General features: G+C 32.6%; 1 protein-coding gene across 4 annotated transcripts; it reads left to right on the forward strand.

The window, feature by feature from the left end:
* The first annotated feature begins 6 nt into the window (after nucleotides 1–6).
* Nucleotides 7–24,740, forward strand: LOC106068536 (ectonucleoside triphosphate diphosphohydrolase 2-like). 4 transcript variants are annotated; one of them, XM_013227929.2, is made up of 12 exons: nucleotides 7–103; nucleotides 3,846–4,119; nucleotides 5,100–5,227; nucleotides 7,707–7,827; nucleotides 14,024–14,174; nucleotides 15,422–15,590; nucleotides 15,761–15,994; nucleotides 19,000–19,158; nucleotides 19,251–19,391; nucleotides 22,137–22,259; nucleotides 22,554–22,694; nucleotides 23,431–24,740. In XM_013227929.2, exons 2-12 carry the CDS (start codon nucleotides 3,873–3,875, stop codon nucleotides 23,656–23,658), a joined length of 1,842 nt encoding a protein of 613 aa, XP_013083383.2. In that variant the 5' UTR covers nucleotides 7–103; nucleotides 3,846–3,872; the 3' UTR covers nucleotides 23,659–24,740. The 4 variants fall into 4 exon arrangements, with proteins under 4 accessions (XP_013083383.2, XP_013083384.2, XP_013083387.2 ...); XM_013227930.2 differs by lacking the exon at nucleotides 7–103 and adding an exon at nucleotides 480–629; XM_013227933.2 differs by lacking the exon at nucleotides 7–103 and adding an exon at nucleotides 529–618.
* The last annotated feature ends 1,029 nt before the right edge of the window (nucleotides 24,741–25,769 follow it).

Consider the following 25,769-nt stretch of genomic DNA (forward strand, 5'->3'; position numbering starts at 1 on the left):
AATCGACACTCACATCTAGGTCACTTGTTCAATAATACACATCCAAAGAAAGTGCTTCCGCTAACTAGATCTATATTTTGACAGGACTAATGAAGTTCAGAAAGTAATTTTAGTAATTGAGATGTTTGTCGGTTTTAGATCTTGATCTAAATGCTGTGCTTTTTAATTGAGCAATAAAAGTACAATCTAAACTAATTAAATCAATGTGTGTCTTCTTACAATAATATCGCTTTATAGGATATGAGGAAACTTCCACAATAGTTTTTACATTGCCCCCTTGTAATTAAACTATGACGTCACGCTATTATCATAATCCATTCATAAAAAATGTTTTGAAATATTGATGTTGAAAACTCAAGCATATTTAAAATATATTTAATTTCACATTGTATTTATCATTTTATATGAATATTTTTTTAGATAACAAACACACAAAAATATCAAACACTGATTTGTTTCACCTTGCACACATGACTTGCTTATACATTTTTACTTTGTAATTGCCAAATTGGATGTACTAGATCTAGATCTTGAGTCTAGACTAGACATATCATATAGACTCATAGAGTAGATCTAGATCTAGTCTATGTATTACTATCAGACTATCACTCAGTCTCAGTAACTACTCTGTAATACAATTGTTTTTCCTTTTTTTTTACTTTATCTAGATATTTTTTTCTTTACATTTCTGTATTTTAATAGTCTGAATAGTTAGTACACCGTACTACTGAACTACTAGAGGTAGAGACTAGAGCTAGATCTAGCTGCTAGCAGCTAAGAGTGAGTTAACTAGAGTACTTAGAGTACTACTGTACTAGTCAGTAGTCTGTAGAGTGTCTATACTAGAATACTACTATAGTACTAAGACTATACTGTCTATAGTCCGATACTATAGTAACTATAATAATAAAACTATTGTAATATATAAATCAATATAAAAACACAAGTCTAGAGTCTAGACTGTCTCTAGGTCTAGAGTCTAGAGACTCTCTCTTTAGTATTAGATCTAGATCTCTAGGACTAGAGTCTGACTAGATCTATAATATTATAATATTATAAATATAGTCACTAGGTGACTAGTAGTAGTGTCTTCACTGACTTCACATCATAATCACTTTCTACACCTTTTCTCTGTTAATAGATTTAAATAGATCTAGTTTCTTGCTAATATATGTAAAAGTCATCTATTCTATACAAATACCATAGAAAAAATAGAATAGATTATAGATCTATATTCCCTTATATCATATTTATATTATTCATATATAGTATAGACTCTATAAATTATAATTAATAAAAGATTATTTTATATACTGTAATATACATTATACAGAATTAATTCATGACTAAAATGTGTTCAAAACATTCTATGTCGGTGACCCGTGGAGACCTAGTCTAGACTAGACTTTTGTATTAGATGAATAGGTCTGCTTATCTTATCTTATCATGTCTTATGTGATACAGACGTTACTTCAAAAAAGAAGATGATTACGCCCTATGCGTCATGCATTTAGTCGTGCATATTAACCAATGACCTAAATTCTGCCAAGTCACTGGTTTTCCTGGCTAGCTCAGGCAACCCATTCCATGCTCTAATAGCGCTAGGGAAGAAAGAGCATTTGTACAAATTTGTCCTAGCATATGGAACGAGGAATGTGCCTTCATCTTTGTATCTTTCTGAGAATTTTATTAATTTTTTTTGTATTTGAAGATTATGGTTCAGTGTTTTATGTATAATTGCTACTTTACTTTTAAGTCTTCTATTCTGAAGGCTTTCTAAATTTAGTGATTTTACTAAAGGTGTTATTCTAGTCAAATGTGAATATTCGTTTGTTATGAATCTCACTGCTCTATTTTGTGTCTGTTCCAGTTTTTTAATGTTTTCTTGAGTTGAGGGGTCCCAAACAGAGGATGCATATTCTATTATTGGCCTAACCGAGGTTAAATAATACATTTTAGTTTTATGTTCTTATTTGATTTATAGAAATTTCTTATAATAAACCCTAATGCTTTGTTTGATTTTTTTATAGTTTCATCAATATGGGGATTCCATGACAGTTTTTCATTTATTATAACACCTAGGTATTTTGCGTTTTTAGTCTGTGTTACTGGTTTGCCATGAATAAGATAAGTGGAATTAATTTGTTTTAGTTTTTTTGTTACTCTTAATAACTGACATTTTTCTGGGTGGAAAGACATGCTCCAATTTGATTCCCATTTCTGTAATTCGTCTAATTCTCTTTGTAAAATTTCTGTATCTTGTGTTGTTTTTATTGTTCTATATATTATGCAATCGTCTGCAAATAATCTGACTTTTGTTCCTAATGCAATTTGGTAAATCATTTATGTAAATTAAAAATAGTAGTGGACCTAAGACTGTTCCTTGAGGTACACCTGAGTTTACTGTTATTGGTGTTGATTTAGAGCCATTTATTATTACAGTTTGTTCTCTCCCATCAGAAAATCTTTAATTCACTGATGCAATGGACCATCAATGCCAAAAAATTTTAATTTTTTTAGCAAACTATGATGGTGAACTTTGTCAAAAGCCTTGGAAAAATCTAGTAAGATAGCATGTATTTGCTCATCTAGAAACCTTTTGAAAAATCATCAATGGACCTCATTCACCAATCGTAAACAAACAAGATTTAGCACGTGGTGCTCTATCTCTTCTATATAATTTACGATCTCATGTTTAATTCATGATGGTTGTCACATAACAGTTTTTTTCGTTGTTTTATCAATAAGATCACGTGACTAAATGTTGTTTGTTTACGATTCGTGAATGAGGTCCATTAGTCCTGTTTGTTGTGTTTCACATGATCTGTATTTTTTAAAGCCATGTTGGTATGGAGTAAGAACATTATGTTTGTCTAAGTGGTTTATGATGTTGCTACATATTATGTGTTCTAGGATTTTACATGTGATGCTGGTAAGTGATACTGGTCTGTAGTTTCCTGGGTCATATTTTTCTCCTTTTTTAAATAGGGGGGTGACATTAGCTTATTTCCAGTCCCTTGGTACTCTGCCCTGGTTAAGAGATGCCTGAAAAAGTATTTTGAACACTGGTGCTAGCTCACTGCTAAGTTCTTTAAGTAATCTAGCTGGAATACCATCAGGTCCAGATGCCTTATTCGCTTTGATGTTGGCTAATAGTTTTTGGATTCCCTTTTCTTGTACTTCTGTATCTACTATGTTGTCTACTTGGTTCAAATTAAGTAATATGTCTTTGTCTCCTGGGGCTGAGAATGCTGATGCAAAGTATTTGTTTAGGATGTTAGCTTTAGTTTCATTATCATTATGTGTTAAGTTGTCTTCTCCTTTTAATGGCACTATGCCTGTTGTTTCCATATTCTTAGACTTAATCTATGACCATAGGTTTTTGTTGTTATCTTTAGATATTACATTGTTTATGTATTCACACAGCAGCTGTCTGCTTACTTTTTGGGTTAGGTGTTTAATATTTATTTACTTGTTATAAACTCTTTCTGCCTTAGTTTCTTTAAATTTTCTATATAGGTTTTCCTTCTGTTTACAAAGCTTCTTTAATCTATTATTAAACCAGCATTTATTTATTTTGTTTGATGTGTATTTAGTTGGTATATGATTTTCTATAATGTTTAACGGGTAAACCCCAATTCATAGTCTACTTTCATTTTCATGTGAAAATTAAAAAGTGTAAAGGAATTATCTCGCCATATTTGACATATATCTAAACCTATTGCACAAGCTTAGTGATACACAAACTTAAGACTGTGGGTCATATCCGACTTGTAAAATATATTATACTTGTTTTTATAAATGACTATGATTTAATACAAAGAACTCTTTATAAATTTCACCAGGTGTTCTGCTAACATCTTATGTAGAAAATGCCTGAAATTGAATTGATTGTTCAGAGTATTCTTCCATCAGATGAGCCACAGGGACGTTACCATATAAACATATTTCCTGATTCAACAGTAGAAACCTTGTTGAGAGAACTATGTAGAAGAGCTGATGTGCCATTAAAGCATGAATACTGTTTACGTAGTAAAGGTCATGACCAACTTCAGAGAACAGCAATACTATCTCAGATAGGTGTGCAAGATGGTGCATTTCTACACTGGACTTTTGAAAGTATGAAATTTTTTAACAATCCATACCATAATATTAGATGTCTTAGAATTGTAATACATAGAGAGTTTTTTAGGACCAAAATGGTAGCCCCCAGAACATTTAAATTAGCATTTCAAAATGACCACAATAATAGCCTGGGTGCCAAACTGATGAGACATTTCCTTTTTTTTTTTTTTTTTTTTTTTTTTTTTTTTTTTTTTTTTTTTTTCAATTATTGATTTTTCCTAATCTGGTTGTGAATTTAATATTTGCTTTTTCCTTGTTTCACTCACCTTTTTACCCTTACAAAGTAATCAACATCATGTTTTTGCTGGTGATTTTTAAGGGGAAGGGGCGGCGATTTTTTTTTTTCAGTGAGCTATCAAATTAACATTTGGACAAGAAAATTCTTCCGCTGCCCTATGCCATTTAATTGGTTTTTAATCTTCATAGATCTAGTGTCAAGTCAGATGCATGGATATTTAAAATTTTTCCATTCATGCAAGTTTATTCTGAAGTGCATGATATCACAAGCACTTTTTTCCAAACTAACTACTGTGTAACCAATTCAGTAGTAGGCTATTCCCCTTCACTCTTGACATCTTCTATGACTCATACTAGTCAAGCAAGTTTTATATGAATGATTTAAAACTTAGTTTCTTTCATTAATGACTTTTGTAATTTAAAGAGACATCATCCATGAGTTTTTATTGTAATTGCCCTATGTAATAAAATATTTATCACTGCTAGTGTTTGGACCTTGATGGGTTTTTTTTCTTTGACTTTATGAAAATGTTTTCAATTTATTCTGGATCCTTTAGTATTTCCTCTTAAAATGATATGGTTTGTTTCATGTAGGTTTAAAGTGCAAATTTGCAAAAGAAAATTTTATGACCTTTAATCCTGGTCATTTAGTTTTCATTTTAAGGGTTTTAAATTCATTTTTTTTATATTATATTAGATAAGAAATTTTTTAAATTTCATTCTTCAAAATATTACAGATGTTGCTGTGAAAACTCCCTGCAGATGTAACACATTTTGTTTTTTAGCATTGATAAGCTTCATCATTGGCATTGTTGGATTGGCTGCCATTTGTGTACTCAAGTTCAAAACTAGTACTGAAACAGATGTGAGTCTGTAGTCTTCAAACATTTAGTAGATTTGTGGACATACTTATGTAAGGTTGTAGTTTTTCATTAATTTAGAAACTCTCCATATCTTAAAAGCATTCTTATTGAAAAAGTATTAATTATTAATAGTATTAATTGGTAATAGTTTTTAACTTGTTTTTAACTTGTTTTTTTTTTAACTTTAAATAGAAAACTGCAATGTGATTTGTATAGTTTTAGAGAGCTTTACAATAGGGATCTATAATTCTTTGTCATTATTAAACAGCTATTAGAGACATGAAGAGTTTAACTTCAGTCATTCAGACTCATTATCCTAGCAATCTGGGGATCAGAGTTTACATGGATGGCTCATCTCATAAAGCCACCACAAATAGAGGAACTGGAATACTCATCGAATGGCCAGATGGAGAAAAACTAGAAAAATCCATTGCGTCTAAGGAGCTCTCTGACTGCCACAGAGCAGAAATGGAAGACTAGAACTAGCTGCTACCATGCCAGCAAATCATCCAAGTATCTCACACAGTCAGATTGTCTTTCTAACCAATGTGAAAACAATCCTCCAAAGCTTGGAAAACTCTGATTCCTTCTATATAAAACGACTCAGAACAGCACTTATAAAGCTCAACAACAGCAAAAAAAAAACTGTTATTCAATCGATACCAGCACATATAGAACTAGAAGGAAATGAGAAGGCTGACACATTAGCAAAGAGTGGGAGAACAAACTCACAATTAAACATTGCACTCTATCCAGAAGAAATGAAGAAACTAATAGTGAATAAAATAAATGAGAAATGGACAAGCTCTCATCCCAATCACAAGAAAGATGATGCCTACTTTAAGCTATCCTGACAAGATCAACCTCTAATCTTTGGACTCAGGACCGGACACAACAGAATGAGACAACATATGTACCGAAAGCTCAAAATTGGAACCAGTGAAATCTGCCCATTTGGAGTGTCACCAGAGAATGCTGACCATATCCTTCAAAACTGTTCTCTTTATCAAGAGGCCCGTAAAAAACACTGGCCCCAAAACACCCCATTAGAAAAGCAGACATGCCTACAGTCCTACATTATGCGGAACCGTCCCGCAAAAGCATCAAAAAAGCTCACATGTTCCGCATTCACAATTTTTTGTTCCGCCAAGTCTGAATTCCGGCACACACAAAAATCGCTGATTTTTCATTATTTATTTATAGTGCGAAATGAAAATACTGAATGCAAAATAAAATATATATAGGTCTGTGTTTATTGTTTATATTTCATCTCCCGGACCCGGTGTGTCCTAAATTTACGAAGAAATTGTTGAGCTAGATCTATATAGACTAGGCTCTAGGTCTAGATACTAGATCTATTCTTAGAATCTAGTAGGTTAAGTTAGTGCCAATAAGCCAAATGTTCCATTCAAATCCCTTTCTTTTCCTGACAATGGCTCTACTAGATCTAGGAATCTAGGCCTAGTAGTAGTACTAGTCTAGTCTAGATGATCTATTCTAACATTAACTCAACTGGTTTCTTGGGTTTCTAAGTCTAAGTAATCTAAGACTTAAGAAAAGGATTTTTTTTTTTAAAATACGTTATTAAAGATCTAGATCTAGACCTAAATGTAATTAATTAACTTAGACACAGTAAGTTGTAAGGCTATGGCCTAAATAAGCCCCATTAAGGCTTTATACTATATATCTAATCTACTTATTAGATTCTACATAGTCTAAATTAGTATCTAGATCTAGCACTAGATTAGTAGATAAAGATTACTATAGATAACTAGATGATACTAAATCTAGATCTATCTACAGAAATAGACTTAGAAGGTGATAGCTCTCTAGATTTCTATGTATCATTATGTAATAAATTTAGTTCTCAATAAGTCCATAGATCTAGACATAAATTTTTAGATCTATAAATAATATAATTATTATAATCTGTGTTCTTAGACTTAGAGGACTTATTTAGAACTATTGATTTCAAACAAAGGACTATAATTAATTATTAAAGGTTTTCTTACTTTTAATTATACTATTTTAACTATTTACATCTAATTTATAAGAAGCAAACTAGTATTGTTATTATAGTTATATCATTGAAGTTTTATTTATATTGCCTACAGTATGGCTGACAAACATAAACCTGCATATGTTCCACATTGGGGCCCAAAATTCCACATTTTCAACCTGAGTGTTCCACATTCTGGGTCTTGGGGGAAGGCATGTCTGGAAAGGAAACTATATGGAGAGCTCTCTGATTTGGAAACCACTGCGCAGTTCATCTCATATATTGGTCTAGTCATCTGAACATTCCAACATAACAATGAGAACGAGGAAGAAGAAGAAGTCATTCATTTTATAACACTTTGCATTATTAAATAGGGTTTCAACTCAAAAAGGATAGGGTTGTCTTTATTTGATGTAACTACATGTAACTTAGCATTTTACTTTGATCCTAAAGGCATCTTTCTCTTTATTTCTTTCATTTAGTATGCCATTGTTTTTGATGCTGGATCCACACATACAGCCATGTTTATATATAAGTGGGAAGGGTCTAAGTTCAATGGTACTGCAGTAGCTGTACAGCATGGAACAAAGTGCACTGCTGAAGGTTTAGTAGAAAACATTTAATATTTGTCATGGTTTTCCTTCAGTTATGAAATAAGCTTAATAAATGATATATTTGTATTAATTCAACATTTATGCCTCTTTGCAAACAATGGAAGTAGTTAATATAGATAAAAAGTCAAGTTATTTGTATACAGCACAGTGAAAACTACATCTGTCCATTTTTTTGAAATATCATATTGTTTTATTTTGGATTAAAAAAATGAAAGTAAAGTACCCCTTTCAGACCTAGTGATTTATGAGGCAGATGATATAAAGGTATCTGTTTCTGTGGCCCACGGTTAACAGTGGTGTCATGTGGCCAGCACAACGGCCGTCTTTTGTGAATTACTTACTATAAAATGGCTTTTATTTCTGGTGGTCAAAATAAAAGAGGCCTGGTATGATTACAGATAGATTAAAAAGAAAAAAAAAGACCAGAAGTCATGCTGCATATTTGAATATAGCACTTCAGAACTATGAAATGCTTAATTAGTATGTTGTTATTAATAATATTCTGTTTTTACTATTTTTAAATAAACATTATAATGCATTATAATTTATTTTTCTGTAAGTACTCCTGTAATCTTACCAGGCTGCTTTTATCTTGGCCACCCTTATACAATAACACAAAAATAAAATGTCTAACATGTCATAGAATTCTTTACCTAAAACTTTAATATTTATAGAAAAATATGACCACTGTCTTTTTTTAAATTGCTTTTTTTTTCTTTCTTGTAGCTGTTGTGGGCTAATCTAATCTGACTTCGACTATGTATCAATAATTACTTAACATTAGCCTCAGAACATTACAAAATAGATATAAAATGAGACTTTATTAACCACTGGGGAATCCGTCCAGTCTTTCTAAAACGTCGCTATATCTAACTACTATTCAACTACTATTCAAAACACAGCCTACTTCTAACATAACGCCATGTTGGTCTCTTGTTCGCCTAAGTCTACTACGTCATTAGTCTGTCTTACTACGTCATTACTTTTACCATCGCTAAAACTATACACAATATATTTAACTAACAAAACTAACCTACTCTCTAAACTAGTACATTACATTTCCTTCCCCCTTTCTAAAAAAAATTGTTTAACAATTTTTTACAAAAAGTACAGTAAAATGTCTTTACAATAGCAAGGAGAATTTTGTTTGAAAAAACAAATACAGTAAATATGGGGATGGACAACACAACAAATAGATTCTCTTGACATCTCAGGTAGGTTCACTGGTATCTCACAAAGTTCGTTCACAGACATCTCACTGCGTTAAGTTCAATGACAATTCACCAAAGTAAGTCATTTGACATCCAACAAGGTAAGCTCAGTAACACACTATTACTGACCAAATAGTAATGTCACTGTAAAACACAACTTTAAAAAGTCCATATAGTCTCTGACACAATACTGCTGAGTGATGTGATACACAGTTCAATACTAAGACTTCTGTTGAATGTGGTAGGTGATGTGACACATAGTTCAAAGTGTAACCTTTCTGCACATAGTGTAACAGTCCTTGAGTACGAAACATCACGTTGTAGTTACCACAGCTTACGCTGTACACGGTTCAGGTTATGTTGTACAAGATAAAAGTTCATCACATCACAATAATGTTGTTTACGATGCCAAGTACCATCTCACTGTCCATCTCACTGTCCATCTTCAAGAAGTATCACAACTTCATGACATTTTTCTATTATGGATACAAACAGTAAAAATCCATTAACAACTTATTACAACGTTTAAACAGTGATACTTGAGGCATCCCTACATTTCCAACCCATCATTAGATTCAAATTTATTTCTTCCTTCGCTTACCATTTCCTCAGGAATCTAAAATTTACAAATGATCGATGTGATGATACACACAAAGAAAATATAATACTTCTGCCCATACTTACTTTCCAATAAGCTTTCAATATATATTATCTCCCTTTAAAACTATAACTCTTCAAATTATTTCCCTTTCTCATCAATACAGTCTTATGAGTGCCATACTATAGCATACAAATAAATATCATAACATATACAACTTATTTACAACCTAAAAGAACTCAACATGTTCATGTACTATACAATCAAACCAATGCTGGTATATATATCTATATATACTTATAAGTAAACCATCAAGAATTTACTTTCTCCAACTATATTCTGCTTCTCCATTTCTTCTCTGGTAAGGTCTATATGACCTACCATTGTCCCTTGTATCCTGGCACTCATCAGAGTTACATCTTCTCTGAGGGTTCCCTCTATGATACTGTCTATCATAGACATTGCTATCAAAATTTCTGCCATACTCATAATGGTCAGATCTTCTATCTGAATAGTCACAACTTCTGCATTGCCTGGCAATATGTCCCTTTCTTTGACATTTAAAACAAATAATGTTTCTTCTCACTTTACCATAAGAATTTCTTTGTCTCATTTTGTATTCATGTCTTCTATTCCAGCTATCTATTTCTCTTTGAGTCAGTTCCTTTAGTCTATGTATATTGCCTAAAAGCAAATCATGAGACAATCCTGGTATTGCTAAACCTTTACAATAACCAGTATAAAATGGTGTTTCTAAGAAAACTTTACAGGCTTGATAGCGCTTGATACTGCCATCTATCAACCTTACTTTTTTCTCATAGCCTAATAAACAATCTGGTTTAACTAAGTTACTCCTAATTCCAACTGTACTGCATCCCGAATCTTTGACAAACCTCATAGGTTTCCCATTGATAAAACCAGAGTGTACTCTCACTCTGTTGGTTTCATCTTCTGCAAAATTTATTTCTTCTACACCCCAACAATAGTTCATCTCTTCTACTTCTTCACTTTCACTACTTTCTCTACTGTCCCTATCATTGGTGAAATACACTCTACTTTTGTTATTTCTGTTTCTGTTCTCTTTAAACTCAACTAACCTACTCCTACTCTGCTTTCTGTAACTATCCCTATTTTCTGATCTATTGTAATTCACTTTTTTACAGTGTGCTGCAATATGTCCTCTACCTTGACAATTAAAACAGATGATCTCTCTATAGTCAGTATTATCTCTATTTCTATCATTTCTGCTCTCATGTCTATCTTTACTCTTAGTTTCTTTACTATATCCTACAAAATCAATGTGTTTCTTGTCTTTATTTGAAAATGAATTATTAGGATAAGCACTGCTGTAAGTTCTCATAATAATAACAATGTCCTCTAAAGTTTTTGGTTTTCTCTCTTTTATAAATGACTGTAACTGAGATTCACATTTGTTTGTAAAATTATCTATCAAAATAAAGTCCCTCATAGCTTTGATCTATTTGCTCAAATGACATCCATTTACTGAAATAATCTTTTTCAAGATTTACTGTTGTTTGAGGATCTATCTGACTACTAAGAAAATTTTCAAAATATTTTTTCCTAAATGTACTGGCATTATGACCATAGGCATTAAGAAGCTCTTTCTTTAATATATCATAACTATTCTGAATGGTATGATCATGGTTCTGACAAATAGTTAATGCTTGACCTTGAACAAAATCAAGTAAGATTTGAGACCATTCATTTTCTCTTATGTTACAACTGCTCATTTTGATCTCAAAACGCTTTAAATAGTCTGAAATACTGTCTTTATCTTCCAGAAAGGGCTGCAGTTTCTTTATCAGCCAATGATTAGTACTTTGATTATCCCTATTTTCATTCATGCTATTACCATTACTTGTACTATTACTATTGTTTATGTTTTCACTCTGAACAGTAGGCCAATCATTTGTGTTATTACCATTGCTAGTCTTATTAGTATTTGTATTTTGTTTCTTCAATTCCGCATCTAACCTCAATTTCTCTAAATCATACTGTAATGTTCTATCTGCCTCTTCTTTTATTAATTGTGCTTCCCTATCTCTTTCTTTCTCCCTACGCTCTGTTTCTAGTTTAGCCTTTTCCATTTCTAATTTATCAATTCTCTCTCTCTCTATAGTCACTATTTGTTGTATATAGCTAGTTAGGTCCTTCCCTTTAAGTTCTAATTGTTTAGCCTCAGCAATAATCTGCTAGCGAAAAGTCTCCATATAATCTCCTGGAGCTGTAGCCATTATGTTACTATTATAATCTTAGACAACAACACTATTTCTATATATGTCAATGGTACTTAGTTCAACACTGGTTTCTTACATAGACAATAGTATACTGCTAATTGTCTAGACTCACCTTAGATCTAGATTACTGCTAGATAATGCTAAATAAATGTAGCCTACTTAATCAATACGTAAGATTATCACACAAAAAAATTAATCGAATAAAGAAATAAATATATACACCAAATACATCTATGAAAGATGAGACTTTCGTCTGATAGAAAGATTAGAGACAAAAGTGATACAATAGTTTTGAAACGGTACGAGACTTTAAAAAAAAATGATTCATGTTTACATACAAGACAAGTTTACAACTATACGTATACGTGGGCTCCTTGCTAGTAAATACCCAATTTTAAGAACACTCCCGGTTCACCCTGATTTAACCTGGTAGCAATAAACTAGCAAGTGGCCACTGAGTCCTATAGAATCTATTTTAAACACACTAATAGAAGGAAAAATAAACTTATCTTTTATATTGAAATCCCTTTCGGCCAACAAGTATCACACAAGGGTCAGTGGTCAGTTCAGGCTCCTCCGTCCTGGCAATCTGGAAGGCTTCGGTTTGCAGCTCAACTCCTGGCAAAGTGTTGCAATCACCAAACATACAGTGTAGGCCTAATGTTCTCTGAAGGTGACGATATCGGTTCAGTCAAACTTCCGGTTCCACAGTTCCTCAAGGCGGTAACGGTTCAGGTTCCTCTTCGACGAATGAGTTCTAGAGTGACAAGAGTGCAGTCAATCTGGCAGCAACAGTTCAATGTCATGTACGACGAATCCCGTCTACGGCGTCTGTTTCAATGATGACGACGATAATAATAATTCACAACTACTTCGACGATAATGTCTCTGGTGCAGCTCAGTCCTTGATGAAAACAAGCTCACAGATGTGGTGAGGTATACGACGAAAATGTAGTCTGCGACGACTCAAAACAATCCTGATGGCGACAAAGATGAAGTTACAAATAACAGCTCAATGTTTCACTTCCACTATCTTCAGGTCAGGAACAACAGTATGCAAACGGCAATACGGAGACAAGCTAGTGGTGCTGTCTCACTCAAGAGAGATACAAAAAAAATTGCAAAGTCCAACTCTCTCTCCAATGAACAAAATACGCAACCTCACAGGTTGAACAGACGAGCACACAGTGTGGTAGTAGGGTATACCATCACTCGTGTGTAGATCTAGTGGATCTAGACTAGTACTTTAGAAGAATGACGTCTTCTATACATCACTGTCTAACTGACAAAGTGATTCTAACGGTCAACTTCGATGACCTTGCAAAGTTAATAACGAGCGCCTCTCAAAATACTGTCTTCATGACGAATGACTTACTTGACAGCGAAGTAAAACTGTCGACTTCTCAATGTTCCACGAACTCTAGTTCAACTGCTACAAATTTCTGGCTCACTTCAGGCAATGTTCTGGCGTTCTTCGATCCCTTCTCTGGGTCGTCAAAATAATGGCGTGGCGTTCGTTCTGGCCTCGGGGTCGCCAAAATAATGTTGTGGGCTAATCTAATCTGACTTCGACTATGTATCAATAATTACTTAACATTAGCCACAGAACATTACAAAATAGATATACTTGATAACAACATTCAGTTCTATAAAATGAGACTTTATTAACCACTGGGGAATCCGTCCAGTCTTTCTAAAACGTCGCTATATCTAACTACTATTCAACTACTATTCAAAACACAGCCTACTTCTAACATAACGCCATGTTGGTCTCTTGTTCGCCTAATTCTACTACGTCATTAGTCTGTCTTACTACGTCATTACTTTTACCATCGCTAAAACTATACACAATATATTTAACTAACAAAACTAACCTACTCTCTAAACTAGTACATTACATAGCTTTCATTTATTTATGAAATATGAAAACCCAAACATTTATTACTCATTTTTGGCTACAATTCATTGACCATTAATTGTCAAAAGATCTTTTTGTTCTTGCTATTTAAAGCTTACAGTGTTTAGTTGATTCGGCCATTCTTTATTTTACTTTTCTTTTATGACAATAGATAGACCATTACTTGTTATTGTAAGTTGTAATGCTGCATATTTTTCCAGGTTCTGGCATTGCAAACTTTGCTAATACACCAGATAAAGCTGGCCAGTCTTTGATCAAATGTCTGACTGAAGCTAAGAAAACAATACCCAAAGATAAACATTCCAGCACACCCATCTATTTAGGTGCAACAGCTGGTATGAGGTTATTAAAGTAAGTATAAGAGATTTGAAATTTACAGTCATATGGCTATTACAAAAACTACATTGTATCTGTCACCCCATTAGTTTAAAATGTATCCCTGGGTTTTGGATTGTTTTTATAGAAAATTAAGGTCCAAAATAAAATTGTTAATAATTTAGTACAACATCATTGCATCTGTTTAACCAAAATATTTTAGGTTGTTATGCTCTTCCGCGGTGTTTAGTACTTGAAAATGTAACTAAGTCCAACTGGAGATAACACTGAACTCAATACTGGAACAGATAACACAGACGAAAGGCCAACAATCAATAAATAGAGTCGACGCTGGTGTTGAAACAACAAACACTTTTAATACTTAATACGGGAACCGTCCGATATCCTCTTTTACTAGCCGTCTATATAATTCTTCTTATTCTTACTGTAAATAAGAAAGCATCTTCATTCTAAGGCGTCGCCTAGAGAGTTCATGTTTTTTAACTATCTGTCACGTCACTTGTCACTAAGTAAAACTTTCCCCTTATTCCCGAAACAAATAACTAAATTCTAATCATGTCATAACAGGTAAAATGCAAACGGTAAAACAAAAATGTTTCTAAATTTAGAAAAAGAACATGTTTGCTATTATTGTAATGAAGAATACAATTCGAACAAGTATATTTTTTTTTTAATTCACAAGCTAAATTTCTATAGTGAAGTTCAAACTAGTTTTGGGAAAATTAAATATCTGTTAAGTTTATGAATTCTAGTTTCAAAATCTTTTGGGCTTGTTTGTCATTTTAAAAACATATAAATTCAAAAATAAATATAATTCAGTTGCACTTAATTTATGATATGATCTTAATTATGTGGCTTTAATTTGTATTTTTTTTAAATCAAATAATTGCTAATTTGATACTGAACTCTTGTATTTAACAGTATTGAAATTTTTTTTAACCCACATACACACAGTTTCAATCAGTTTAAAAAGGGGGGGGAGCACCATAAAAACTTAACCTTTAGTCAGAAATTTAACTCAGGCACCAAATAAAGAAAATTTTCTCTGGCACCTACCTCTTTAGATAGATTTTTATCTCCTGCCAAAGATAGATTTTTATCTCCTGCCAAAAAGTAAATACTTGTTTTACAAATGAAATTTGTATGTGGATCCTTATTAAATGTGGATCATAGCTAGCCAATTTACTTAAAATTTGTTTCTTTTTTTTTTTTGAGAATTTTAGTAAAAACATAAAGACTTGTGTACATTTTTTTTCCTTTAGTGCAACCAATCCTATAGCTTGTGAAATGATTCTTGGATCTGTATGTGATGCTTTTAGCAACTTTTCTTTTAAATTTATATGTGAAACTTCTGTTAAAATAATATCTGGCACTGAAGAAGGGACATCCTCTTGGATAACAAGCAATTATGTGGCCAATGCATTTAGAGTGGTAAGTTAAACAGCTGTGGAAGACAGACAGCACTTGCCTTATTTCACCTTTAAATTCATCACTTAGAAGTAGCTTTCAGTTCATCCCTTAAGGGTGGCTCACACTTTCCATTATTTTAAGTTAAAATGTGTACCTGTAACCGCCATTTAAGTAAAGTGTATGTATTGCAGGATCGACCAGATGTTAAAGATTACTTGGCACCCACTACTGTCCCTAGTATAGGTGCAATGGACCTGGGTGGAGCTTCCACACAAATAACATTTGTACCTCGAGACCGATCTACAGAGCCTGAGTTTATAAAAGATGTAAAACTTTTTGGCAAAAAATATGGGGTTTATACCCACAGTTACCTGTGTTATGGAGTTGCTGAAGTTACTAAACGTATTCTGGCTTCTTTAATCAAGGTAAGGAGAGTGTTGTGAGAAAAGTGTATGGTACTGTGACATTAAAAACTCTGCCTGAAATAGTAATTCAGAAAAATATTTTTTTAGATGGTTAATTTCTTGACACTTCAAACTAAACAAATGCATATATTGTTTAATTAATCTAGTGTGACTTCTGTGTGAAAATTTGGATGTTAGTATTAGTTTAATTTACCTAAGACTTACTTAGGTTTAGGTCCTCCCATGCTGTTTGGCTATACGTGGATGACCTTGTTTTTGCTTTTTTGCTTCCCACATGTTAAATGAGAAATACAATTTGCCTAAATTTCTGTGGGGCATTTAACGTAATGTTTGTGAATTATTGAAAGTGTTGTTTGTTTATCCTTTGAACAGTGTTTATTTTTTTTTAAATATGAGAGGCTTCGGTTATGACCACTTAGCCCAAACTAAAAATACTAACCACTACCAGGATTCAAATTTTATACCCTCTGTATACTTAACTTTATCAACCATACATGGAAAACTAGAGACATACCACAGGAATGGAGAACCGCAAACATAATACCCATTTTAAAGAAAAATAAACCACCTGGAGACCCAAAAAGTTATAGACCAATATCTCTAACATCCAACATTAGCAAAATGGCAGAAAAAATGATCAATAACCGACTTTATTGGTGGCTAGAAAGTACTTGCTCACTCCACAATGCACAAGCTGGCTTCAGGAAAGCAAGTAGAACAGAAGACCACCTCTTTCGCTTTATCCAGGACACAGTAGAAGGGTTTCATGAAAACAAGCACACTACAGCAGTTTTTATAGATTTGCAGCAAGCCTATGATAGAGTGTGGAGAAAAGATCTATTTTTTAAGATGAAAAAATGGGCATCCATGGAAAAATGTACAGCTGGATCAGGGCATTCTTAAAAAACAGAACCATCCAAACCCGATTCGAAGGTGCCATTTCTAGTAAAAAAAAGTTTGGAAGAAGGACTACCACAAGGTTCAGCCCTTAGCTGCACTCTCTTTTTAATCTTCATGAATGACCTCCCAGACCTCATTTCGGTCAATAAGGCACTTTATGCAGACGACCTTTTAATTTGGACTACAGAGAAATATCCAGTGCTGACTAGATCCAAACTAAATAGAGACCTCACAACTATCTCCATGTATTCAAAATTATGGAAAATGGAAATAAACAAAGAAAAGTCAGTTTATTCAATCTTTAGCCACAGCAACAAAACAGCAAAAAGAAACAACATCCTAAAAATAGACTCACAGCCAATAAATAAAGAAGAAAATCCAACATATCTTGGTGTAAAACTAGACCAAAGGCTGTCTCTAAAACACTTTATGGCAGATTTAAAAGAAAAGGTATCACAAAGATTAAACATAATAAAACACCTAGCAGGAACATCCTGGGTAGCTGACAAGAAAACCTTAAGACAGTTATACACTGGATAATAATAATAATAATAATCTTTATTATCCGTAAGGAAATTTGTCTTACAATTTGTGCATTACACCAAACAAAAAACATTATAACTATAAGAAACCAGATCTGTAATGGATAACTGTCTCTCCATACAAGTAGCTGCCAACAAAACCTATCAATCATCATTAGACACAATCCAAAACCAAGCCTTGCGGCTAATTAGTGGAGGTTTGAGAACTACTCCCACAGCAGCCTGTGAAATAGACTCCAATATTGAACCTCTTAAGTTAAGGCGCAACAGAGAAGCATTAGAAGCTATTGAGATACAGAAGGTTGGAGGACGATCATCCAAATAAATTATTAACACAGAGAAATAGGAAAAACAACCAAAAAAAGCAAAGGACTCTGATCCAACTTACTGACGAACTAGCCCTAAAACACCACCTACCCAATAACAGAGAAAAAATTACCAGATTTTCAAACATTACACCCGGACTAAACTACAAACAACCAACCATCAAAACACATTTACTAAATAACACCTTAACAAAAGAATCAAATCCACTGGAGCTCAAAGTAGGCACGCTTGAAACAATTGAAAGCTATCAAAAAACAGCTATCCATATTTATACAGACTGATCGGCTTTCAAAGCCACCATCAATGCTGGTCTTGGTGCCTTCCTGGTCTTCTCTAAAAATAAACACTTTGAGATAAGCGCACCCTGTGGCGATTACTGCTCAAACTTCCAAGCCAAAATTGAGGCAATTACCATAGCACTACAGACAGTGGAAAACAAATTATATGAAGGAGTGCAACCACCACCAGATATTGTTGTCTATACAGACGCCCAATCTACTCTGCAAGCACTTAACAGCAGCACTTCAAACAGCCCAAGAGAGTTGACAACACTCATTGTGATAATCCATCAGATGATATCAAAATTAAATATCAATATCACACTACAGTGGATCCCTGGACACATTGGCATCATGGGAAATGAAAAGGCAGATAAGCTATCAAAGGCAGGTTCATCTATGGAACAACCAGATAGACCTGTTAACTACCTCACCCTAAGGTCAATGTTAGTCAACAATCACAAAGAGGAGTGGCTCAACCAATGGGCATCAGGAAACACAGGCAGAGCCATGTACAAAGAAATAACTACACCTAACAAACTGGACAGTATTAACTTCCTCCCCCGCAAAGAACAATCTACAATTTTCCAACTAAGAACATGACACACACCACTATTAAATTACCACCTGAACAAAATAAACTCCACACAACTCTCCCTCTGCAGACACTGCGCCCACTCCTTTGAAACCGTAAACCATATCCTCTTTGAATGCCCCTCCCTAATCCACCTTAGGCAGACCCTACTTCCACTACAGCCCAACATAACCAACACCCTGTACAACAGTGCTGAACAACTGAAACAGCACACTTTTTTTTCCTTGGTACAGTCTGCAAAAGAGCTCACAGCTCAGCAGCAATAAAGCTGGCTAGAAGAAGAAGTAAAGTGCTAATTTATTTATTGAACTGAAAAATATTTTTAAAAAATGTCTCATTCCTTTTGAATTAATTCTTTTTCAGCCTGACAGCCCTATCTATACCATTGAACATCCATGTCTGCCAAAAGATTATAATAAAACCATGACAGATACTGAACTGTTTGCTTCTCCTTGTGTAACAGGTCAAGCTGGACTTGAGACTTTTGGTCACAGTATTACTCTACCAGTCCAAAACGATCAAGTTAGTTGTACTTAAAAATCTGCACATTTTAAAACATTTTTATTATTAAGAATAGAAAGCAATCTGGTAAATATATGTATTCTCTGTTTCAGAATTATACATTTATAGGTCAAAGCAATAGTACAGAGTGTGAACATCTTATAAGGGTCTCCTTGTTCAACACTTCTGTTTGTCATCATTCCAGGTGTTCTTTTAATGGAGTGTATCAGCCTGAGATTTCAGGACCATTTTATGTAAGCTACTACTCAAAGAAACTAAACTTAACATCATCTGTCCTATAGAGGTCTGAAAGGGGAACCTTTTTTTTTTTTTTTTTTTTTTTGCTACTCAATGATCTTTTCATATATTTTAATATCAAATCTACTCTAGGACCTCTAGAAATGGTTCACTAAAAATCTAAAAGCCTTAAATACAATAGCTGTAATTAATAGTATCATGAGGAATTCAACAATTTATTTCTTCAATTCCTAATGAAGCTTAGATAATTGGAGGCCCCTAATGAAATAGGAAAGTAAATAAATAAATAGCAAAAAAATTTTAATTCTGCAATTTAACTCCAAAAGCAATGGGCACAAGTTTCACTATTTCTTCTCTTAAAAAAATGTTTTGCATCTTGTGCGAGGCCCCGACCAATCAGAGGTCTATTCAGCTGCCTAGTTTGCCTATGCCTAAGGCTGACCCTGATTTAGCATTCCAACTTGGTTATAGTGTTGTACACAATAACCACGCTAAACTAAACATGTTTTGAGCCCAACAGAAACATAAGAAATTGCCATTAAATTAAACTAAACTAATAATCTTAATAGATGATTTTTAAAGCAGGCCAGAGCCCTCCATGGGCTGTAGCGCCACTGGGATGATGATGATGTAATAATCTTAATAGATGATTTTTAAAGCCTTAGAAAATAATGAACTTTTAAATGACAATAATATTACCTTAAACAAGCATTAACAATAAAAAAAAAACATATAAGGCTTTGGCATTTTTGGTGTTAAAGGGAAACTCCGATGGTTTTGACAATTTTTGATATAATATGTGTTTTGATTTATAGACAATGAATATATTATCCTTTTTTTTTTATTTGCAAGAATAACTTAGTAATTGATGTTTTTGTGACATAATTTTTCTGCGCATCCAAAACAGTCAGATTTTCAATGAATTTCTGTGTGACGTTACGAGTGTGCACTCAAATCCTATAGATAGGGAGGCGAAAAAAAAATTATCTTTGATAAAAAAAATTTTCGTTAGTACATCATTAAAATACTTTAAAAGAAATTTCTAATGGTGTATAAATTATGACTGAATGTTTGACAGTAAGAAAGTTCTGATCTTTTTTGTGCCGTTTTGACCTAACATTGGTAGACATGGAAAAGTGATGAGAGAGCTTGTCGCTGGCTCAGCCGGCAAGACACACCCCCAAGGTCAAAAGTTAAAAAGTTGGAATTGAGTTTCGTAGACGATAGATCTACTTATTAAATAAGAAATTTAATAGTAGATCTAGTATTCGTAGTAAATTTCTAGCTCACAAATCTGATTTCATTTATATTTATGAACTTCAGTTGTTTAAAATGTCTCAGTAGTTTCATTAATTGAATTCTTGGCCTGGAAATCCAATGTATTGTTGGTACTTCAATTTTTTTCAAATCCCATTTCCACAGCAATGAAGTTGCTGAAACAGCTTCTCTCAAAATGGTTTGAGCATAAACAGGAATTAGCTAATGCCTTTGTAAAAATATTTGCTCTTCTGGCGAATAAATTTTTCCCTTTAAAACTTCATCTCTTGGAAACAAATGAAAAGAGACACTAATTTCTGTATCAGCATACTTGCTGATTTTATCTTTGTGATTGGAACTACTGCAACAAGCTGAAGAACAGTATTTCATTTTCTTCAAGTAGAAATAGAGTTTTAGATCTAGAATATTATTTATAAACAAAGACCGATTATAAATCAACGTGGAGACTACATCTAGCTGTGAAGCGTAACAATAAATGCGATCCGATAGGTCTAGATCACACTAGAGAGTTTATCGGTTATATAGGTCTAGATCTAAATCTAGCCAGCACCCTTGTGACGTCACGTTTTTAAAAACTAAAAACATCTCGCAGAACCCCGTTTTTGGGGGGGCGTGAAGAATTTTCTGTCTAATTTATTAAATATAAAATTTTCCGAGCATTTAAATAAAAAATGATATAATGTTTACTATTACAACTTTTTACGCAGAATTTAAATATGTCAATAACTAAAATTTGAAAAACTATCGGAGTTTCCCTTTAATGAATTCATTATTTCCTTAAAAACATACTATAAAATAAATGGTTCTAAACCTAATCATTTACATTCCTTCAGCCCTAGAATACTTGACTCTTTGTGAACAATTAAAAAAAAAAAGATTACAAAGGAAGTTAGTGTTGTACGCAAACCCTTAATCCTTCCCAGGACTTTTTTTTCCTACAAGGACTGAAAACACACAAGATACTGAAGTATTACCAAGACTAAATGCAGCAGAAAAGGGAAATCAATTATAGCTTGTCATGACAAGTTCCAAAACAAAGAAAATATTTGGTCATTGTGCTGGCCACATGACACTCTCTTTAACCATGGGTCATAGAAACAGATGACCTCTACATCATCTGCTTATAGATCGCAAGGTCTGAAAGGAGAACTTTACTTACTTTACAAAAAAAAATTTTTTTAATCTAACAAGGCTTTGAGTTATTGAAAAAAACACATTTCCAAATTTAATTTAAACAGAACATAAAACTTACATGCTATTTCATTTTGGACCCGAGCTTGAGTATGCATCTCTGTTTGATTTCCACAACTACAAAATTTTATATTAAAAGACTATCAAAAAAAACAAAGGATAAAAGTAAAAAATTTCACATATTCTTATCAAATTGAAGTAACTTCTTTATTAAAATGACTCATTTAGAAACACTCCAGCATTTATAATATATTTCACTTCTATGTATGCAGGCTTTTTCAAGTTTCTACTATATTACTAACTTTCTGAATTTATCATCAAGTACTAAAAGCTCCTTTCCTCATGCTGATTTAGTCAGTGCTAAAAATAAAATCTGTAATTCCTCTTGGGAGCAGGTGAGATATTTATTATATTGTTCATACAAATTTTGATCTTTAACATACCATTACATCACTTTGAAAAGATTGTCATTTATATGCTAGTTAACATCAATCACCTTAGAGTAATCATTTTCTACAATTTCACTATGAAAAAATGGACCTATCACTTTTGTTACAAGTAAAACAATACAGTTTCATTTTCTCTTTCAAAATAACCAAAATTTATCGATACCATATAACAAACTTAGCATTTTGAAAAGAACCTTATTTCTAATAATTTATAATTTACTCCTTTTTTTTATCCTACAGCTTCTAAACCTTCCTGTCACACCACAAGAACATGAGAATCTGATGTGGTATTGTCTACAGTCTACTTACATCAATCTATTACTGTTTGAAGGATATAATTTTTCTGAAGCCAAATGGCCAGATATAAATTTTGTTGAAAAGGTAATAATTGATTCAACACTTGTCAAATAGGAAAAAATTGATTAGATATTTTGACATGCATTACCTCCAGCTGCCAGTTTTAATCCTTTGAGAATAGGTGATGGATAGTAAGGGCAATGCCTTATTATCATTCTTCTTCATTTTTGTTAGTTTTTATTTTCCTTCAGTACCTACACTTATTACTGTGCCTTGCAGAATAGTGTGATCTATGCCATGAAACTAATTGAGAACCTTAGCTCTAAGCCCAATGTGGACTATGAATTTTTAATGTAAAATTTGACTCAGGCCATGTTGTTTTCTAACTGCCCTAAGGCAGCATGGAAATCCTCTGTCAGTTACACCTTTCCATAAAAAGAATGAACAAGATTGCATTGACCATGCTATAGGAGCGACAGGCTATATAAAAGCAATAATAAAAAGTTAAGATTTTTAACATTTGCATTGATTTGAAATCGAGTGCTATCTAGAGCTATATAAAAGCAATAATAAAAAGTTAAGATTTTTAACATTTGCATTGATTTGAAATCGAGTGCTATCTAGAGCTATATAAAAGCAATAATAAAAAGTTAAGATTTTTAACATTTGCATTGATTTGAAATCGAGTGCTATCTAGAGCTATATAAAAGCAATAATATAAAGTTAAGATTTTTAACATTTGCATTGATTTGAATTCGAGTGCTATCTAGAGCTCCATTTATGTTAATCTTTTTTTTTCCCCGTCATCCTTATTTTCCAGATTTCTAGTACTGAAGTTGGTTGGTCTTTGGGTTACATCCTCAATGAAAGTTTAACATATCCAGTTGATGAGCCTGAAGTATTAATCTATACTGTAACCTTTGCCCTGCTTACTGTTCTCTTCTGTCTGTTTCTTATTGTTAGTATTGCACTGGCACTTCAAGGAAGAAGGATGCATAACTCCAAGGACATTAAATATAGAAAAATGAGTACATATGGTGCCATCTAATGTTTAGTCACAAAACGTAATTAAGTACATACATTAACCTTCATCATTGGTACCGTAATAAAATGAATGTGATAAATATGGACTTAAACCCTTTGTTTGTGTAAAAGTGAAATTTTACAATATTAGCATTACTAGTTAATTGTACGTAAATATAGAGTTGAAGCTGGGTGCTGAAACAAATGTGATAAATACATATATTAAACATAAATGAATAGCAGCTCACTCCAGGACATTCCGATGGTCTAGAGTTTAAGTTCGCTTAGTGGTTATCACTAGGCAGTGTTGTTTCCAGGGTCACTGGTTTGAGCTTTGGTTGGCGCAGTCCCTTATTTTCGTAGCATTTAATTCACTACTTTCTCTCATTTAAAAAAAAGTTTGTCCCTGGTGCTGCTATTCATTTATATTTAATATATGTATAGTTAATTGTACTGAGTCATATTTTATATTCATTTAATTATATTTTAATGTTATCTAGGCAAAACTCACAGAATTCATTACATGAAATAATGTCTTTCATTTATTATAACTGATACTTGTTACATATTTAATACCATAACATCTGTTTTATAGGCATTCCATATTCAGTTAGACATTGTATATAACAATGTTTGTTTGCTTTTTTGTCAATTTATGATGATCCTGATTGTTACAGTGACTTATTGTTTTACTTGTACACATTTATGCTCATAATTACTCCCCATTTAATTATGGATTAGTGCAATTACTTGGTTGTTTTTTTTTTTTTTTTAATAAAAGCAAATTTTACAATATAAGAATATTTAGGGTCACCAGGCAAGTAGTGAAAAGAGGACATGTCCTCCTCATTGGGGTTCTTGTCCTTAATCTTGTAGGCATGGTGCTAAAGTGCAAAAATGGCTGACTTAGTCTTTTGTTTGGTACCTTACAAATTCAGTTCTATGTAATATTTACTTACATAGATGCCAACTCTTGTGAATGTCATACATTCAAGTGTCAATATGCTCTGTACAATAATAGTTCCTCCTAGCTCACATACAATCTATTTTTCTTTTTTAATAAATTTATGTTTGTTTTTTATTTATTAAACTATATTAGAAAGTGCACTTTTTACAAAGCATGTATTTCTTTTTAAAGATAATTTTAAATTAACATTGTTCCTTAGTCACAAAGTATTCAAATGTATATTATATATTATCTTTTTTTTTAAATAATAGTTACTGGAGTTGTTTTCTTCATTTGTCTTTAGGGGGGGGAAAATATTCCAATTTGAATATTTTTTTTTCACATCTATTTTCAAATTTAAACTGCTTTAATTATATTGAGAATTTTTTTGTGGAATATAGACACCTATAATGATTTGATAATGTGTAAAATAAAATATTGAATAATTAAATCAATTTGAATTATTTGTATACAAATTAAAATGCTTTTACAATTAAACAAGCATAAAATTTTGTTTTAAAAACAAAAGAAAAAAGTATTCAATTTATCATGATTACATTACGATGGCTTTTAAATTTGCCAGTAGCTTGTTAAACCCAGCTGAATAATCAAAGACTGGCAAAAACTAGAGCCCATGGATCTAGTCTGCAATACTAAAAAAAACTAATTTTGTTTTTGAGATCTAAATCATCAAAAAACTGATATTCTCTTAACACAAACCTCTATCAGGAAAATAGAAATGCGAGATATTGCTTTTTTTAAAAAGTCATATAGTTTTTAGAGATCATATAAAGTAGAAATTTATTTTTGTCCCCCCCCTCTCCAATATTGATATGCACTTTGAATAAAATTTTGAATAATTTATTTATAGTTTATTTAAATATGTTTAGATATTTTGTGATGATTTAAAATATTAATTCTGATGGACATCATCTTCAAACCAAAGAATAAGGATGAGTGCAGTATTACACCTAACCAGATTGTGTACTTCATATTTTATATCTGATAAGGCCGCAAGTCAATTTAAGAAACCTGGCTTTAATTCTACATAGAGTAGGAACATTATTTCTGGATTGCCACACTCCAGGCTTTAAAAAAATTCAAATTTACTCATGCCAACCCAAAAAATCATATGCTGGGTTTATAGAAAGAATTATATAACAAATTAAGCAAAGCACTAAAATAAACAA

This window comes from Biomphalaria glabrata, chromosome 1 (assembly GCF_947242115.1).
Source record: "Biomphalaria glabrata chromosome 1, xgBioGlab47.1, whole genome shotgun sequence".
Lineage (NCBI taxonomy): Eukaryota > Metazoa > Mollusca > Gastropoda > Planorbidae > Biomphalaria > Biomphalaria glabrata.

Bases quoted from the DNA above. Each gene is read 5' to 3' on its own strand.
- LOC106068536 (XM_013227929.2), top strand. From the start codon at position 3,873: ATGCCTGAAATTGAATTGATTGTTCAGAGTATTCTTCCATCAGATGAG. The intron at 5,228-7,706 runs GTGAGTCTGTAG...TCTTTCATTTAG, and splicing joins AAACTAGTACTGAAACAGAT to TATGCCATTGTTTTTGATGC. The intron at 22,260-22,553 runs GTGAGATATTTA...TTTATCCTACAG, and splicing joins GTAATTCCTCTTGGGAGCAG to CTTCTAAACCTTCCTGTCAC.